Genomic DNA, 15,591 nt, shown 5'->3' with positions numbered 1-15,591 from the left:
AAATTGGCACTCACAAGGTAGTTGGTTTTACTTGACCTTAAGGCAGTGTTCTATAGCCTTGGATGTGGCTAAGTATGTCTGTCATTGAACAAAACTCCCCAAGAAAAAAACATGATTATTTATTTTGTAAAAAGAAAAACCAATATATAAATATATCATACAGATTTCCAGAGAGTTTATAGGAGACTTTCAGCACAGTTCAGAAACAATCCAAAAAATATTTGTGAAAACAGCAATCTGAGCCCCTTTCACTTTAATAAGAAAACTATGGAGAGAAAAGAAAAAAAAAACCTACAGCGGCACCCAAAGATCCAACTAATGAAAAAAAATGTGGGCAGCAGCCAAATTCAATGAAACAGAGTGATTCTGAGCGTTTTGTTGTTCAGGCGATTAATAGCTTAATGCCATAAAATTAGGCCAGTTTTGTACCACAACCAGAGAGCTACTAATTGCGCTGGGAGGAAAGACACTCAATTCCCCATTATCTTAAAAGTGCAGTAATATAACAGTAATCTGAAAAAAATGAAAAGGGTTTGGCCATAAAAATACAGGGCAGTCTGATATAGTCTGCAGAGTGGGCTGAGTAAGTAAGAACTGGCATTGACCTCATCTACATAAAGCAATGGGTACAACAGCCCCCTGCATTGCAGATATAATATAAAAGTAATATTATGCCAGGGCTTTAGTTGCACATAGAGGCAATCTGGGAAATACCATAAATAGTTCTTAAAATCTTAGCGCAACTTATATTTAAATGCATGCTTGGTACTAGTGTGACTTTAATCCTTTCCATGAAAAAATGACTGTGATTTATGAAAGCATAATGACACGTTTCTCTACTCAAGGTAACCCAGGGTTTCCTCTGTGCACATTTAGGGCTGTGACAGACGGGCAGATTAGTCACAGTGCGACAAATCTCCCTTGTCGCGGGCGGTGGGATGGCATTTTCGGGGAGATTAGTCACCCGCGACAAGGGAGATTTGTTGCGCTGCAACTAATCTGCCCGTCTGTCACAGCCCTTAAACAACTATAATGAAGCAATAAAACCCAAGAGCTAACAAATCCTTGGTAGTGTTAAAAGATAACTGCATGAAAAAAAAAAAACAAATGAGGCTTTACAAAAGAATATAAACTCTTTGTGGTAGACATGTATATCTTGTATATGTTTAAGACCTATTAAAGAGGTGATGTACAAAAGTACAATCAGAAAGTATTTTATTAATAACTGCTGTTGAGTATTCTGACACCAAGAGGAATATGTATGTAGGTCAGATATTGGTGCAGTTTCAACTCTTGATAGACAAGCTAAGTTTGTTTTCTCACTGAGATGTTTTAGGATGGGAAAAATTATAATTTTTAGTGTGAATGCCCTGTCTCTGGCCTATGCAGCATTTCATTATGCTAAATTTATTAAGGTGTACACAATACTGAATGACAAAAAATGGTGTGAATTAAAGGCAAAACAAGTGGTGAATTTATAAAGCTCCCAGGCATGTCTTTATGCTTTAATTAAGGCCATGCATTGTGATCATGGATATAATTATATAGGTGTTTATTTTTATGCCAAACTAACAGCAAAAATTCCAACTTTACTTGGCATAACCCATTTAGTCAAGGGGATCAATTTAGGTGGCAAAACATTTCTGGCATGCAAAGTGGTGTAAAATTCTGTGGCACTGGTTAGGATGCCTTTTTTCTAAGCTAACACCTCTTAACACCAGAATTTTACACACTACGCCTTTGCTTTTTCAATATATTTGATTTTAAAAGCTTGCCGTGGAGTTAAAGTGGCAAACTAAATGTAACCTAATGCCACTTTATTTACACAGCTTTATATACATGCCCCATAGCCGCTAATGTATGTGCCATGCGCATGGTGGTTTTTCAGTTTCTCCAGATCACAGTCTAATTCTAGACAATCATACTGCCCGACTGTTGCAAAAAAGTTGCAAAATCATTTATCATTGAACTATAAATAGTATTTCCCTTCTTCCATATTTAGTCCATTTTGACAAATGCAGTACATAAAGCACAGTGGCTACTGCCGATACAAGCTCTTAGTCCATCTTCAGGTTTATGTATATATAGCGTATAAACCGAAGTGATGCAGTAAAGCTGACAGCTCCAAGCATTAAGAAGAAAACATAAGCTGTTAGAAAAGAATATCCAAAGAATTCGACAGTCTGAACCACTCCTGACATGTTAGAACGGCGCCAGTAATAGAATACTGAATATAGGAAGATAAATGCTCCAGTTGAACCTGTGCTTAGGACTGAGCGCCACCACCACCGATAGTCTTCTCCTGAAAGCTGGAAGTATGTCAGAGCTACCGAGATGCAAGCACCCACACTCAGCAGGATAGCAAACACAATAAACAGGATCCCATACAGTGTATACTGTTCCCGGCCCCAAACTGTGGCGAATATATAATATAGTTCCACTGAGATTGCACTGCAAAAGACAAGATTGAAAAAAAAAAAATGTTAGTTTAAGATCCAATTTGCTCCCCTAACATAAAAATATGCAGTATTTACAATTATTATAGATCTCTGTATACTGAGTTTTGTGCTTATTTACCGAACAAATAGCACTACATCCTTTAAGCACTGAAGATCTGTGACTCCCAAAGCTCTCCATTTTATTTTCTGCTGATCTACAGCACAGGCTCTGGGCTGCTGTTTGTTAACTGAGCTTAGAAACAGACATACAATATACTGTATTTATACACACAAAATTAACTTATTTATACAAGGCTAATTAGAAATTATTTCATATCCACACTGCATGGCAGCACTGAAACCACTACATGACAGATATATCCTCACTGAGCAGCAATGAGAATGTACAATGTCACTAACACTCCAGACATGGCCTATTAAGACCAGAAGATGGGGAGCTGCTGTGGACAACTTTGAAGACATGGATTGTAATTGTTATAGGGCTGCTAGAAGTTACATAAAAACAGTATTTTTAGACTTTATTTCTCTTTAATACTATAAAAGAAGTACTGTACCACATAAGCTTAACAGAAGCACCCATAGTAAATAGGTTGAGTTAGAACCCACCTAAATAATAAGCAACATGCTCACCCAAAAGATCACAATTGCGACCTAAAATGTGGTGTTGTAAAGTAGGGTTTAACATAATTGACTATTTTTTCTAAATAACTGTTTCTTCCATAACCTTATGTCATTTAGATTCACACTCATTTATGTCAATATAAATAAAAAAATCCAAGCATGCCAAATTCTAGCATACACACCACAAAAACTAAACACAATGACAGTGTTATAAAATCCACAGTTCATCATCAGATGAAAATAATTAACAGACTCTATTTTGTATACATTTTTTTGTATAGATTTTGTGTTCATTTGAATTCAATGTGCCTAAAACTGAGCAAAAACACTTTCTGCATACCTTCTTGTCTGTGAGTGTTGGCAACTTTTCATTTTTTTTAAAAAATGCAATGCTTTTGCTGTTCTGTGAGGTCGAGTGTGTCTCAGTGCATTCAATGCACTGAAGTTGTGCCCCTGCAGGGCTGTACCCACAGGAATGTTGACCACTTAATGGCAGAAAAATAAGTAGAACACATAAGGCTACAACACACCAATCATGTTTAAAAACACCTATGAAAGCAGTAGCCATGAATGCTACCCTTGTTTGTTCTAGTACAAATCGCTACTGGAATCAACTGCAATCTGTGCAGCAGCGGAGCATTATTGGGGTTAAGGGTGTCTTATTAAGTTATTCAGCATTTCCCCAAGAACCCTGTACACAAATCAGCTTTTTGGAAGACACACACAGTTAGCAAAAACTGCTTCTTCATCAAGTCAAGACATGAGACAGAAACCCAAATACACATTAGCAAAAAATCCACATAAATACTATTTAATATGTAAAGTGTAATTTTTGATTTTATTCAACCTATGACAACCAGAAAGGCTTAGAGACTGAGCATATGCAAAATACCTGAAGGGTAGAAAGCCTCCAATTGCCATATGTACTGGTGCAGATTTATACCAGGGTTGACGAGGGATTTCCCTGGCAATGTTCTTAGTCCGACAAGGAGCCTCAAAGTTTACTGCACTGTTCTTTCCAAAGATGCCTCCAATAACAGTGAGAGGGAAACCAACTAGCAGCCAAACAGTGAGTAGAAGCAGAATGGTGGTTGCTGGGAGTGCTTGGGTGGAGCCATTGGCCCAGTGCACTGAATTCACCACACTCCATGTCAGAAAAAAGGGCGCTGAAAATATAGAAACCAAAGTTAATTAGTAAAGTTAAGTAGTAAAAGGAAAGATATGGTTGCATCTATGTATCCAATGTAGAAATTTCACTTCAACTTTTGACATTTACCAGTAGGTAGTAACAGTAAAATAAGCACAAATCACAATAGAAGATATTTCTCCTAAAAACAATTCACATGAATGATTTACAATGTATTATTTGACTGTGCTTATACAAAGAGGAAGAGAAATTTAGGAATGTTTTATACCAGAAAAGAGGCTGGTTGTAAGTACGATGTTCCAAACCCAACGATCTCCTCCAAGTTGCCTGTAGAAATTACTGGACACGTACCCAGACACACAGCAAGTGAGGGCGTAGAGTAGGATGGCTGCAGAATTTATAGCCCCATGTCTGTGCACATTAAACAGACCCAGAAGAACCATGACTATAATGCCTGGAGAATATTCAAAGGAAGAGAAAGGTTATTACACAGCATAATAAATACAGTGGAAAATGTAGGGTTTAGGGTGGGGGGAGGGAGGAAGAAGACTTTCACCTGTTCCCAATGCCAGGAACTGAAACCCCACACCAAGCACTGCACATAAGAGACTTCTGTATGGTGGAAAGCGGAACACATCTGTATGGATGATCTTCCAGCCATTGTCTCCCTGTTCCATGTCATCTGCTCCTTCTTCATCTAGGTTATACCGAGCCAAATCACTCTTCAAGACACGCATTAGGATGATGACAACAAATCCCAAGAGCAGAAAGACCAGCACCATAGAGTTAATTATTGAAAGCCAGTGAATCTCCAGGCTCTTGGGGAAAAAACTTGAATCCCGAAGCCTATCTCCACGCCGCTCATATGTTACAGTACTTGGAAACCAGTGTATACTGTAAGTGTGTGTCAAACTAAGTGTCTCTCTCACATCGTCTAAGCTGAATGGTTTGACATCACGTACACTCACGTTAGAATAGATAATGCGGTCATCATTATATTCAATGTTAATATCTAAGTGAGCCCAAAGTCCAATTTTATGAGTGTGTGGAAGGAATCCACTTTCTTCCATATAACCCAAAAATCCACGTATTGGAATGTCATCTAGCACAAACTCAAAATAATATAATTCTTCAATGGCTCGGCGAAGCTCCTCAACCTAAAGAGAGGTAAATCAATCAATATTATAAAAACAATGAGAAAAAAATCAAGCAAAGCAGACATATTCTACAACAATGTAAAGCACTCACTTGACTGAGTGATAATTTCATCTCACAAAGAGTTTGTCTTTCAACATTTTGGCGAAATGTAATTCGGTACATGGACTCTGCCATGCGATCTCCATCCAACACTTCTCCTAGAGTTAAGCTCTTGTGGCGGATCTGCTCAGGAGCACATACTGGAAGTTGGTAGTAGTGATAAGTCTCTTGTGGGTTGTGATATGGGCCCACTTTATTTACATACATCATCACTGGATCCCCTGGTTTATATCGATTATCCCCAGTTGCTGGGGATGGAGCCACCAGCCACACACATAATAGTGAGAGCAGGTGTAGAAAACACATGTCTGTAAAAAGAGAAGAAAGTGTTCATTAAACTGTATGTCTCTGGTCACTTCAGATCTGCATGCTGGAAGTTTTTTGCAAAGCTTTTTGGTAACAACAATATGCAGCAAGGGGCAACTTACAAGGAGGCCTTAACTAAACCTGTTTAATTCCTACATGGTTTGCATATCATATTCATATTAATTATGGTGATATCCTGCAACTTCAAGTAGAGGTATCTCAAATTTATGATTAAGTTATATCATGCTACTTCATAGTACAGTTATTAGAGCATAATGAAAAAAAACTGAAGTCTGGTGGCTAGAATAATGGTAGTACCCAAAACTTAAAAACTGTACCTTATAGTAGAGTTGTCCAACAGAAAAATCAATATGGCCCTCCAAGGGATTTTTATGGCCCTCACTCTGCTGAAAGGTTCTATAGACCTCTTTGTACATGTAACCCTTGAACATGTAACGTGATAAAAAAAAGATTAGCCAACTACATGTAAAAGGTTAAATAGCACTGGCATTGTAATGCCCTGTACAGCAGTAACAATGTACCTGTATATAAAAGTTCACCTTTAAGTCTAATATATTACAAAGTGTCCTATCCTTAGCAAATTTTTAACTGACCTTCATTTTTTAAATAGTTTTTTAATTATTTGCTTTTTTTTCTGCCTCTTTTCAGCTTTCAAATAAGGGTGCAGTGACTGAAAGATTGATTTCTCTGTAAGGCTACAATTTTATTGTGCCTTTTTATTAATTATCTTTCTGTTTAGGCTTTCTCCTACTCCCAAGGTGGCCATACAAGGACCCCTTAAAGTTGCTGAGAGACCTGCATATACTGCACTGTGATCCGATTGTTTGCCCCCTGAGCCAAATGATTGTATAAGCCATGTTACCTACCTCAAGATGGACAAATAGGTAAAAGATCCACTCATTTGGTGACTTCAACAAATGGGCGGATCTTTGTTCAAAACACTGACAACCAGACAGCTGATAAAATTCAAAACTGTAAAGTTGCTGAACAAAAAGCTAAATAATTATTAGAACCAGTTTCAAATTGTCTCAGAACATCATATTAAAGTATACAAATACTTACAATACTGTAATATAAAAATATATTTTTATAATTGCTTTGTTTTCCTGAATATTACTGTTTGGAAAAGATTATAAAGAATCCCTGGAACAATGGTTTGCAGTCTGACTGCTTCTTAAGTCCTTTTTTGACAAATAAAGCTGTTCAGCTCTGACTTTTCATGATTTTGCTTTAAGTATTGTGTACTCAAGGATATACACACTGCCCAAACTGTAAAAAAAATGTACAGTAAAGCCAAAAGTAAAGTCAACTCCCACTATTTTGACTATGTTTAAAGTAATAGAAGTGGGCAACTTGGAAGATTTCAGCACAATCACTACTGCATGTATGACATCAAAAGTTGCAGTTATGACTATATTTTCATCTTTTCTAATTGCATTTGGCCAGCCTTGACAAAGCATCAGGTCGGCTGATGCCTCACACTGGCATGTGTGGGGAGCAATGTCAAACCTGAAAGTAACAGGGGACTTGCTTCCCACTTGCCTCATAACAACATGTCCATCCTAAGTGGTCATGGGGACTACCTTGATTCCATGGCCAGATAATAATTTGGTGACAAAGGTTAGAAGCACCTTATTTTGCATGGTGTTCCTTGTCACTACAGTTACAACAGGACAATAGAAGAATATAAAGGTCTGTTTAAACAACTGCACTATCAAGGGGTTCATGATTCAAAAGGATCTCAAACCACTGGGACTTGCTCACACATTTTACAAAAGAGGTACTTTTCATTCAAACTGCTTTTTTACATGATCCTGCTGTGGAATACCATTTAGGATTTTCCAAAACAAATTAGAATACGGTTTAACTGAAACTTGTCCAACAGGTTCTATATTACAGGTGTTACCAGTTTTTAAACCTAAATGCCTCGTCCTTACACCTTATCCAAATAACCTAAACCTGTTGGGGTTTTTTTCTCATGAAGTCTACCTTTTAAATCATAAAAGAACATTCCAGAGTTTTGGAAAACAAAACAATGGTATCACACAATGTTAGGCGCCCAGGGCTACCATTTAAATTCGATTGGGAGGGAGTAAAAAGAAAACTTAATTTGAAACCAAAGGCAAAATATGCTGTTAGTATCCATAGATATGTGCATGCTGCACCACCCAAATGTAAATATTTATAGTTATTAATGTAAACTACATCATTTTGGGCGATTCTCTAGCTTTGTTTAAAACAACAAAATGAATCTGGATGCTTATGAATATGGCCCTTCTGCTGGGCCCCACAATGACCAGCTAACTAAACTGCATGGGCCTTATCGCCTGCCTGATTTGTGTACACACTTTCTATACAACTGGTTATGCCTCACAATCGATAAGACAGGAACCCATAATTACCATGGATACTTCCTGTTATTACACTCAAGGTAAGGCGGATTTAACTAATGTGTACAGCGAGTTTTTTTAATCTATTATCTCGTATTTACTAACAAAGCTGGTTTATGTTAAATGCTCCCGCTTCAACAGGAAATGCTATCTTATTATTTAAACTAGTTTTTGCCTTGTTGCACTGTGTTTCTCCATACCTGATCGCTGTCTCCAGGATTCCTCTGACAGCTTCCCAAACCCCAGACCTTGTGTGACGTTGCATAGTTGACTGCTGCCTGCCTGAAACGATGGGTAGACTACGTTCTTTAGTCGCTGGCTGTCACTTTTAAAGCCTTTATATATATATAAATACATATATACTCCTGAAGAAATGTTATGTTTAACAACAGCCCTAGTTTATTAATCTTATTGGGGTTTAAGCAAGCGTTAACCCTACAGGCATATATTAAACCAACCTGAACACGTCAGCATATTGGGTCCTTGGTCTCCGGGCAGTCCATCGTACGTTGTTACACGTCACACTGCCTTTCACAGCCATTTTTAAAAAGGGCAAGATCATAATTTTTGGTTCGCGGGATAGGAATGTTATGCTTTAAATAAATTGACTCCAGAAGTTTTTGAAAGTGATCTGAAAGTGAACTTTATTCTGTCATGCCGGTAACTCGTTAGCATTTGTAAACTTACCTTCTAGGTACACAATAATAATAGGCAGGACCCCCTCTTCTTCCCGGAATAATAGTGTTTGGAGTAAGGAATATGGGAAAACAGGTATTGGCTTTATTATCTGGAAACATTTTAACTAAAGGATTTCCAGATAAAGGTTTTTCATAATTTAGATCAGAATAGTTTAAGGCTAATACAAAAAATACAAAAATCAAAACTTTATACTTTTCTTTTACATTGCATATTAGAGAGAAAAAGGCAATTACAAAATTAAAACTATCTGCTGAAAATAAACTGTGTGATATGACCTTCCCTTAATTCAGTTTTCTGGATACAAATGCTGTAAGTTCTATTGCACACACTTTAGGCCAGAGAAGGAGTTTGTACGATATTCTTTGTTTAAAGGAGACATATCCTATAAAAATTATGAATGTACCAGGGAATTATACTCCTCTAGATATAGAAGGATTGTGCTTAAAAAAGTTGTGTTTCTGACTGATTTATTGAGAAATTCCACAAAAACCCCACTAGCCCCGCTCATCTGTGCCACTTCCTGCTGGCTGAATTCTCTGGATGAGCTGGGGAGCCGGCGGCCCTCCGTACCCTGCACTGTAGGATAGGAACCAATCAGCAGCTAGGCTGACCTGATAGGGAACTAAAGCCTGTCTTTGCTTGTGTGAGTGCAGGGCTGTGATTGGCTCTCCACCTCCTACTGTGCTTCTGGCAGGGACCGTTAGGACACGCCCACTCTTCATTTCAAACTCGGACAGAGAAGTGAGAGGATCTATAGGGAGCTCCAATAAAGGGGCCATTGTTACAGATAGGGTTAATGTTTAGCCCAAAGGGAAACCAGCACCGGATATTATTCATAATTGCCTACAGGGTTAGGGGTTTCCCATTTATCCAATATGTCTCCTTTAATAGGAAGCCACAATAAGGACTTTAGCAGGGGAAGGGCCTGAACTCTCCTGGATGAGAGGAGGAGAATTCTGGCAGCAGTATTTAATATAGACTGTAGGGGGGAATGATGGGAGTTAGGAAGGCCAATTAGTAGCAGGTTACAGTAGTCAAGTCGGGATAGGATGAAAGCATGCATGAGCAGCCTAGCTGTTACAGTAGAAAGAAAGGGATGGGTTTTGGCAATATTGTTTTTGTATGTAATCTGTATGTTGAATATATATATACCAGGGATGTACCGAATCCAGGATTTGGTTCGGGATTTGGCCAAGATTAGGCCTTTTGCAGCAGGATTTGATTCAGCTGAAATCATGGTCCTGTCAGAACCAAATCCGAATCCTTAAAATCACGTGACTTTTTATCACATAAATATGGAAGTTGAAAAAATTTCGCCACATGCTGCACATGTGGTTCTTTTAAACACTTTGGTCACTCAATTTGCAAATGCAAAATAGAATTCGGATTTGGTTCGGTATTCGGCAAAATCTTTTACGAAGGGTTCGGAGTTTTGCTGAATCCCAAAATAGTGGTTTTGGTGCATCCCTACTACAAACTCATTTAATGCCTGGCCCTTTGAAATATGTTGGCACTTATAAATATATGTAAATATGGGGATTCAATATATTTCTGTGCTATGAAAAAAACCTAGACAGATGTGCATACGGTGGGAACTGTGACACATATAAATGTAAAGTAGTTTTTGTGTCAAATTTATTGTCAGTTTTAATAACTGCTTAATTGAGGATGAAACTAAGTAGGAAAAAATATGATCACAGGTGTTAGCAACGATTGGCTTCTAGACATAGCATTCTGTGCCAGTTTCGGAATGCCAGGTTTCAATATGCATTCCAGTAACATCTTTTCGTGGTCACAAGTAACCACCTTATATGGTAATATTAAAATCTTTAATAGAAGAAACAATAAAACAGTTACTCACAATATACTCTGTGCTTAGAAGTACAAGAAATATTACACAGCATCATACTCCTAGTTGTTGAGTTATATCTGATTTAAAGGAACAGTAACACCAAAAAATGAAAGTGTATAAAAGTAACTAAAATATAATGTGCTGCTGCCCTGCACTGGTAAAAGTTGTGTGTTTACTTCAGAAAGTCTACTATAATTTATATAAATAAGCTGCTATGTAGCCATGGAGGCAGCCATTCAAAGGAGAAAAGGCACAGGAACATAGCAGATAACAGATAAAACACTATTGTATTCTTTTCTGTTATCTGCAATGTAACCTGTGCCTTTTCTCCTTTTTTCTAGCTTGAATGGCTGCCCCCGTGGCTACACAGCAGCTTATCATATAAATTATAGTAGTGTTACTGTAGCAAACACACCAGTTTTACCAGTGCAGGGCAACAGTGCATTATATTTTTATTACTTTAAAGCTCTTTCATTTTTTGGTGTTACTGTTCCTTTAAGAGCAATGTAATTGTAGGCTGTCAGAAAGAGTAAGTGGCAGACAGACCAGCTGACACACAGAAGGATGATGACAGTCTGTCTGGCTGCAATGACTGCTTTTGTGTAAACTTTAAATTGTATCAGTCCTGAGATTAACAGACCCCTGCAATATCCACACCTCAGATTCAGACTGGAAGCTGTTTTTTTTAACACCTGTAATACCTCACTCTCAGTGCCCACATTGTCCACCAGTTCACATTTTAGACAGGCTGTAAGAGCAGTGCCGGCATTGTGGCACTGTATATAGTACAGTACAAACTGTTCATGTTGGAGGGGTCGTGATCAGTTGCTTGTGTAGTCATCCTTCCCTACTTTGCCTGCCCCACCCTGCCTGTGTGTGCCATACTCTGCCTGCTCTTTGCTGCCCTGCTCTACCCTGGCTGTGTGCGCAATACTCTGCCTGTCCTGTGCTGCCTGTCAGTACCACAAAAGTTGGGCAGCACTGTTCTAGAACACACTCGGGGTTATGGAATAAAATACATTGTTTGCCCAGAAGCAGTAAGTTATAGCATCCAATTAGCAGGAAGCATTGACTGGTCACCTGTTAAAAGTAAACATCTTATTGGTTGCTATGGGTTACGGTTCCTAGGCAAACTTAGTGCCTTTTATTACATATAAGATTAACTACAGTCTGCTCACCCAAACATCTTAATGTACAATTGTTTAAAGTCTTCTCATGAGCACTTTTTACAATTCCATACATTTTCTTTGAGCATTCTAAAATATTAGCAGTGTTACACTGCTAATATGATCAGTCATAAGTTACTGATGCAGTAGGCTTCTTCGGGTACTTCTCATCTCAGGTCTATGTCTCACTATGAGGGTGCAATATAAGCGAGCAGAACCAAAGGGGGCATTCTTGTTGCAAATGTTATAAACTGCTAAGATCATGAAAACAAATAAAAAAAAATGCAAATTGCAAAACTGATTTAAAGGACACTCTGAGAAATTAGGAGAAGAAAAGGTTCAATAACTGGGGAAGGGGGGGGGGGTGCCAAATGTTAGACAACCCCCGGTGATTGTAATCACTTACACAGTACCTCAGGCTGGTGGTCCAGTTACCAGAAAACTACACCAGCATGGGATATATGCAAGCGATCCTCTTCCTGCTTCTTTCTTCATGCTGGGTTGACAAGTGCAGTAGTGAAAAGCCAAACTGTAACAAACAAAGCCAGCTTTTACTCTACTGCATGCATTCCTTGCCCCCAGGCTTTTAAGGAAAGAAAAAAGGAAGAAGATAATTGCTCACATGTACCCTGGGTCTGTGCAGTTTGCTGCTAACAAGAGCACTGGCCCAGGGTATCAGGTAAGTGTTTACAATCACTGTGGGGTGGTGCCTAACATTCGGCATTCCCAGTGACAGAACCATTCCTTCTCCTTTAAATTTCTATATTTTTTTTTTTAAGTAAATGGTAATGTTACTTTTATACTCCCCTCACATTTTTTTAAGCTATACATGTACCTCTAAGCTTTATGTGCTGCTGTAAATACAGTCCAATGCTATATGTTGTCTTTATTCTGCAGATACTAAACACGAGTTAAACCTGCCATATGAGCTCTATCTTATAAAGAGGATACACCAGAAAGAGGCAGAGAAGACAAGGGGAAGTTTATTTAAGGAAAAAACATGCAAAAAAAAAAAAAAAACCACGTCATTATTTTACAATCAAACAAGCAGATATAAGAGGGATACTACAGTACACACTGCAGTCCCCCACATTGGATGGAGCATCATCACCCACATTCCACACAGTAGGAGGCAATCCAGCTTCAGCAACCTCCTCGAAGTGCAAGGACCAAATGTAATACTGAACCACCCTGTATCTTGTAGTCAGCTGCTGTTTTCTCATCATTCCTGGAGAACAATCAAAAAGATATCATGACAAAGAACAGCCCTACAAATGAGAGACCAACAGCCATTTTAAGTAGGAACACTAGTCTGCCCAAATATTAGTTTCAAATATTTTATTTTGTCTCTAAATGCCAATGCAATGGCTTCTATAATAACAATATCTCTGCCTATTTTTTGTACATGGCCATCAAAGTTACCTGCAGACATTCTGGAAGACACAAATTAAAATAAACAGAACTTTTAAAAGGATTTAGTATAATATGCTGGAAACGATTATACATAGCACTAGTTAGGTACAAAGCACTGCACATTTCTGCAATAAGTATATTATGCCGTGGAAAAGATGCTTCACGTTGTACCCAACCACAGACAGGACATATGTACTATTTATTGCTGGATATGAGGTCTTGTTTATTACTCACATTTGTTTTCCACTGTAAATTAATCTTTGTTGCTGTGGTGGGATGCCCTCCTTTTCCTCCACTCGCTCCTTTATCCTCTCCACCTGCACAAAACATAATATATTAATAGTTTAGATTCTAGGGCAAATTCCTTAGAATCAATACACTTCAAAATTCACATGTCTCCTTTCAGCTATTTAGTTAATGAAATTACTGCTTCCCATTTATGATCAGTGTGTATTGCTGTCTTTACACCCACAAACTGGATGTTGTTTGCAAACATCAACCTGTTTTAAAATATTTTTTCAAGCAGCGTGGTATAAACCTTCAGAGTTCTGCACAGAACCAATTTTTGAGAACCCACCCACACCACTCATTTTTACTTGCTTCGACCCGCAACTGCCTTTTCTGCAATCTGCTGACAGCTATTAAACAGGAAATGCTGTTGCTGCAAACTGGAAGTGACATCCTCAGAAGTGGGCAGGGGCAGAATAAAAGTTCAAAAAACATTTAAAAGGAGTAAAATATAGATAATATAGGTTATATAAGACAAGAAAGATGGATAAGACCCACAACCCAAACCATTACCCTGCCGACCGCATCTATCTATACCTGCATCTGAAAATCCTACCCGTTTTCTTGCAGGTAACCCATGGGTACCTGTCCCACTGAAGGACTCTGCCTTCAATTCCTTGTAAAATACAGTATATGCAAGGTGCAGTGGTTCAAATGATCTCAGGGCATTAAATGTAATATTGGGAATTGTTATAAAAAAAAATTGAAATTACACACCCTTTTGTCCACCCACAAATAACTTACTCCTTATCAATTCAAATGTGTGAGCTTTAGATCTATTACATTAACTACATATTGGTCCTTAAACTGTCTCCCAAGTATGCACAATCACACACAGCCTTTTACCTTGTCTGTTGGCTCAATGTCAATTTCTATTTCCTTGCCAGTCAGCGTCTGAAATAAAATAAAAAAAGGTAATTATATACTGAACAAATGAGCATTATTTCTTTACTTACTGATTTTTACAGCACCAACTGTCCATTTGTCCTGTTTTAAACTACTTCCACTGAATTTATGTAACCTTATGATCTTTGCATTTTCTGGGAGAAGTCTAGAAAATAGTATCCTTTTGCAGCCCATGGGCTACCCCTTTAACATTTCTTTAGTCAGTGGATACTTATATTACTTTTGGTCACTAAATAAAAATCTTGTAAAATGATTAACCACAGCAGTGGACTGACCAGTGAGTTTCATATAGGTTTTCTGAGCTATTGTTCCTTTTTTCTTATTTTTTGTGCACTTTTGAAACAATGTATAAGCTTTTAAAAGGTATCCCAGCCATAAAGCCTACTATACTACATCTGATGATTGGTGAGAGAAAGGAAGGACCCATAACTATTTGATTGCCATTCAATATGCAAGCACAAGTGACCAGAATATTTTCACTTATTGGCCTTCTACTAGAAGCTTACCTAATTCCCAGCACTTATCAGACATATGTGCAAACTTTAATTTTGGAATTATTAGTAAGCAAGCTGAGCCACGGGGCTAGGTCATTCTAACTAAAGTGTGTATCTGTTATTACACATTACCCAGAGATTGTAGATAAAAGCCTAAAATATGCTTTGTCAGCACATACCCTCTTTGTTAACTCTGCTTTAAACCCCCAAAAATGTCATCAGTATCAGCAAAGGTTTTGTTTCTTATTTTCACACACCCTCCCGTACTGTAAGTACTCAGGCTTCTCAGAAAGGATTAGCCTCACCCCCCCTTTTACACCAGCAAAGGCTATGATCAATAAGGCACTGTTTTGAGTTCCCACTATGCATCTGGCCTCTCAACAGCAATTCCCTTTCATTCCCTCTGTTTCGCCTTCGCATCCTACTGATTCGTCTCCCGAAGCAGCCTCGCTAGTCGCATAGCCTACCCTACACCTCTACCTCTTCCCCCGTCATCAATTTTTAATCTAATTCCCTTTACCTTCACTTTGATCAACATGCTGCAGATTTTTGTAAGCCTTTCTGCCGCTTTC

At 38.2% G+C, this 15,591-nt stretch overlaps 2 protein-coding genes and 1 long non-coding RNA gene across 4 annotated transcripts; 1 reads left to right on the top strand and 2 right to left on the bottom strand.

Moving 5' to 3' along the window:
* Positions 1-100: 100 nt before the first annotated feature.
* Positions 101-8,506, bottom strand: tm9sf1 (transmembrane 9 superfamily member 1). Of its 2 annotated transcripts, XM_012971468.3 has the most exons (7): positions 8,402-8,460; positions 6,129-6,233; positions 5,476-5,792; positions 4,784-5,384; positions 4,496-4,681; positions 3,973-4,246; positions 101-2,451 (listed from the first exon to the last, which is right to left on the bottom strand). In XM_012971468.3, exons 3-7 carry the CDS (start codon positions 5,788-5,790, stop codon positions 2,058-2,060), a joined length of 1,770 nt encoding a protein of 589 aa, XP_012826922.1. In that variant the 5' UTR covers positions 5,791-5,792; positions 6,129-6,233; positions 8,402-8,460; the 3' UTR covers positions 101-2,057. The 2 variants fall into 2 exon arrangements, with proteins under 2 accessions (XP_012826922.1, XP_002939067.1); XM_002939021.5 differs by lacking the exon at positions 6,129-6,233 and having other exon boundaries at positions 8,402-8,506.
* Positions 7,985-12,938, top strand: LOC105948573. The gene is made up of 2 exons (XR_001172011.3): positions 7,985-8,242; positions 12,816-12,938. It is a non-coding gene; the product is annotated as an uncharacterized LOC105948573 (long non-coding RNA).
* nedd8 (neural precursor cell expressed, developmentally down-regulated 8) lies at positions 12,884-15,586 on the bottom strand. The gene is given in 4 exon segments (NM_001016973.2): positions 12,884-13,146; positions 13,566-13,648; positions 14,466-14,513; positions 15,540-15,586. Coding segments are annotated over 4 exon segments (234 nt in total). The 5' UTR covers positions 15,558-15,586; the 3' UTR covers positions 12,884-13,061.
* Between the last annotated feature and the right edge of the window lie 5 nt (positions 15,587-15,591).

Source organism: Xenopus tropicalis, chromosome 1 (assembly GCF_000004195.4).
Source record: "Xenopus tropicalis strain Nigerian chromosome 1, UCB_Xtro_10.0, whole genome shotgun sequence".
Lineage (NCBI taxonomy): Eukaryota > Metazoa > Chordata > Amphibia > Anura > Pipidae > Xenopus > Xenopus tropicalis.
Note: the sequence above shows the minus strand (reverse complement) of the source record. Positions and strands in the feature narration are given on the sequence as shown.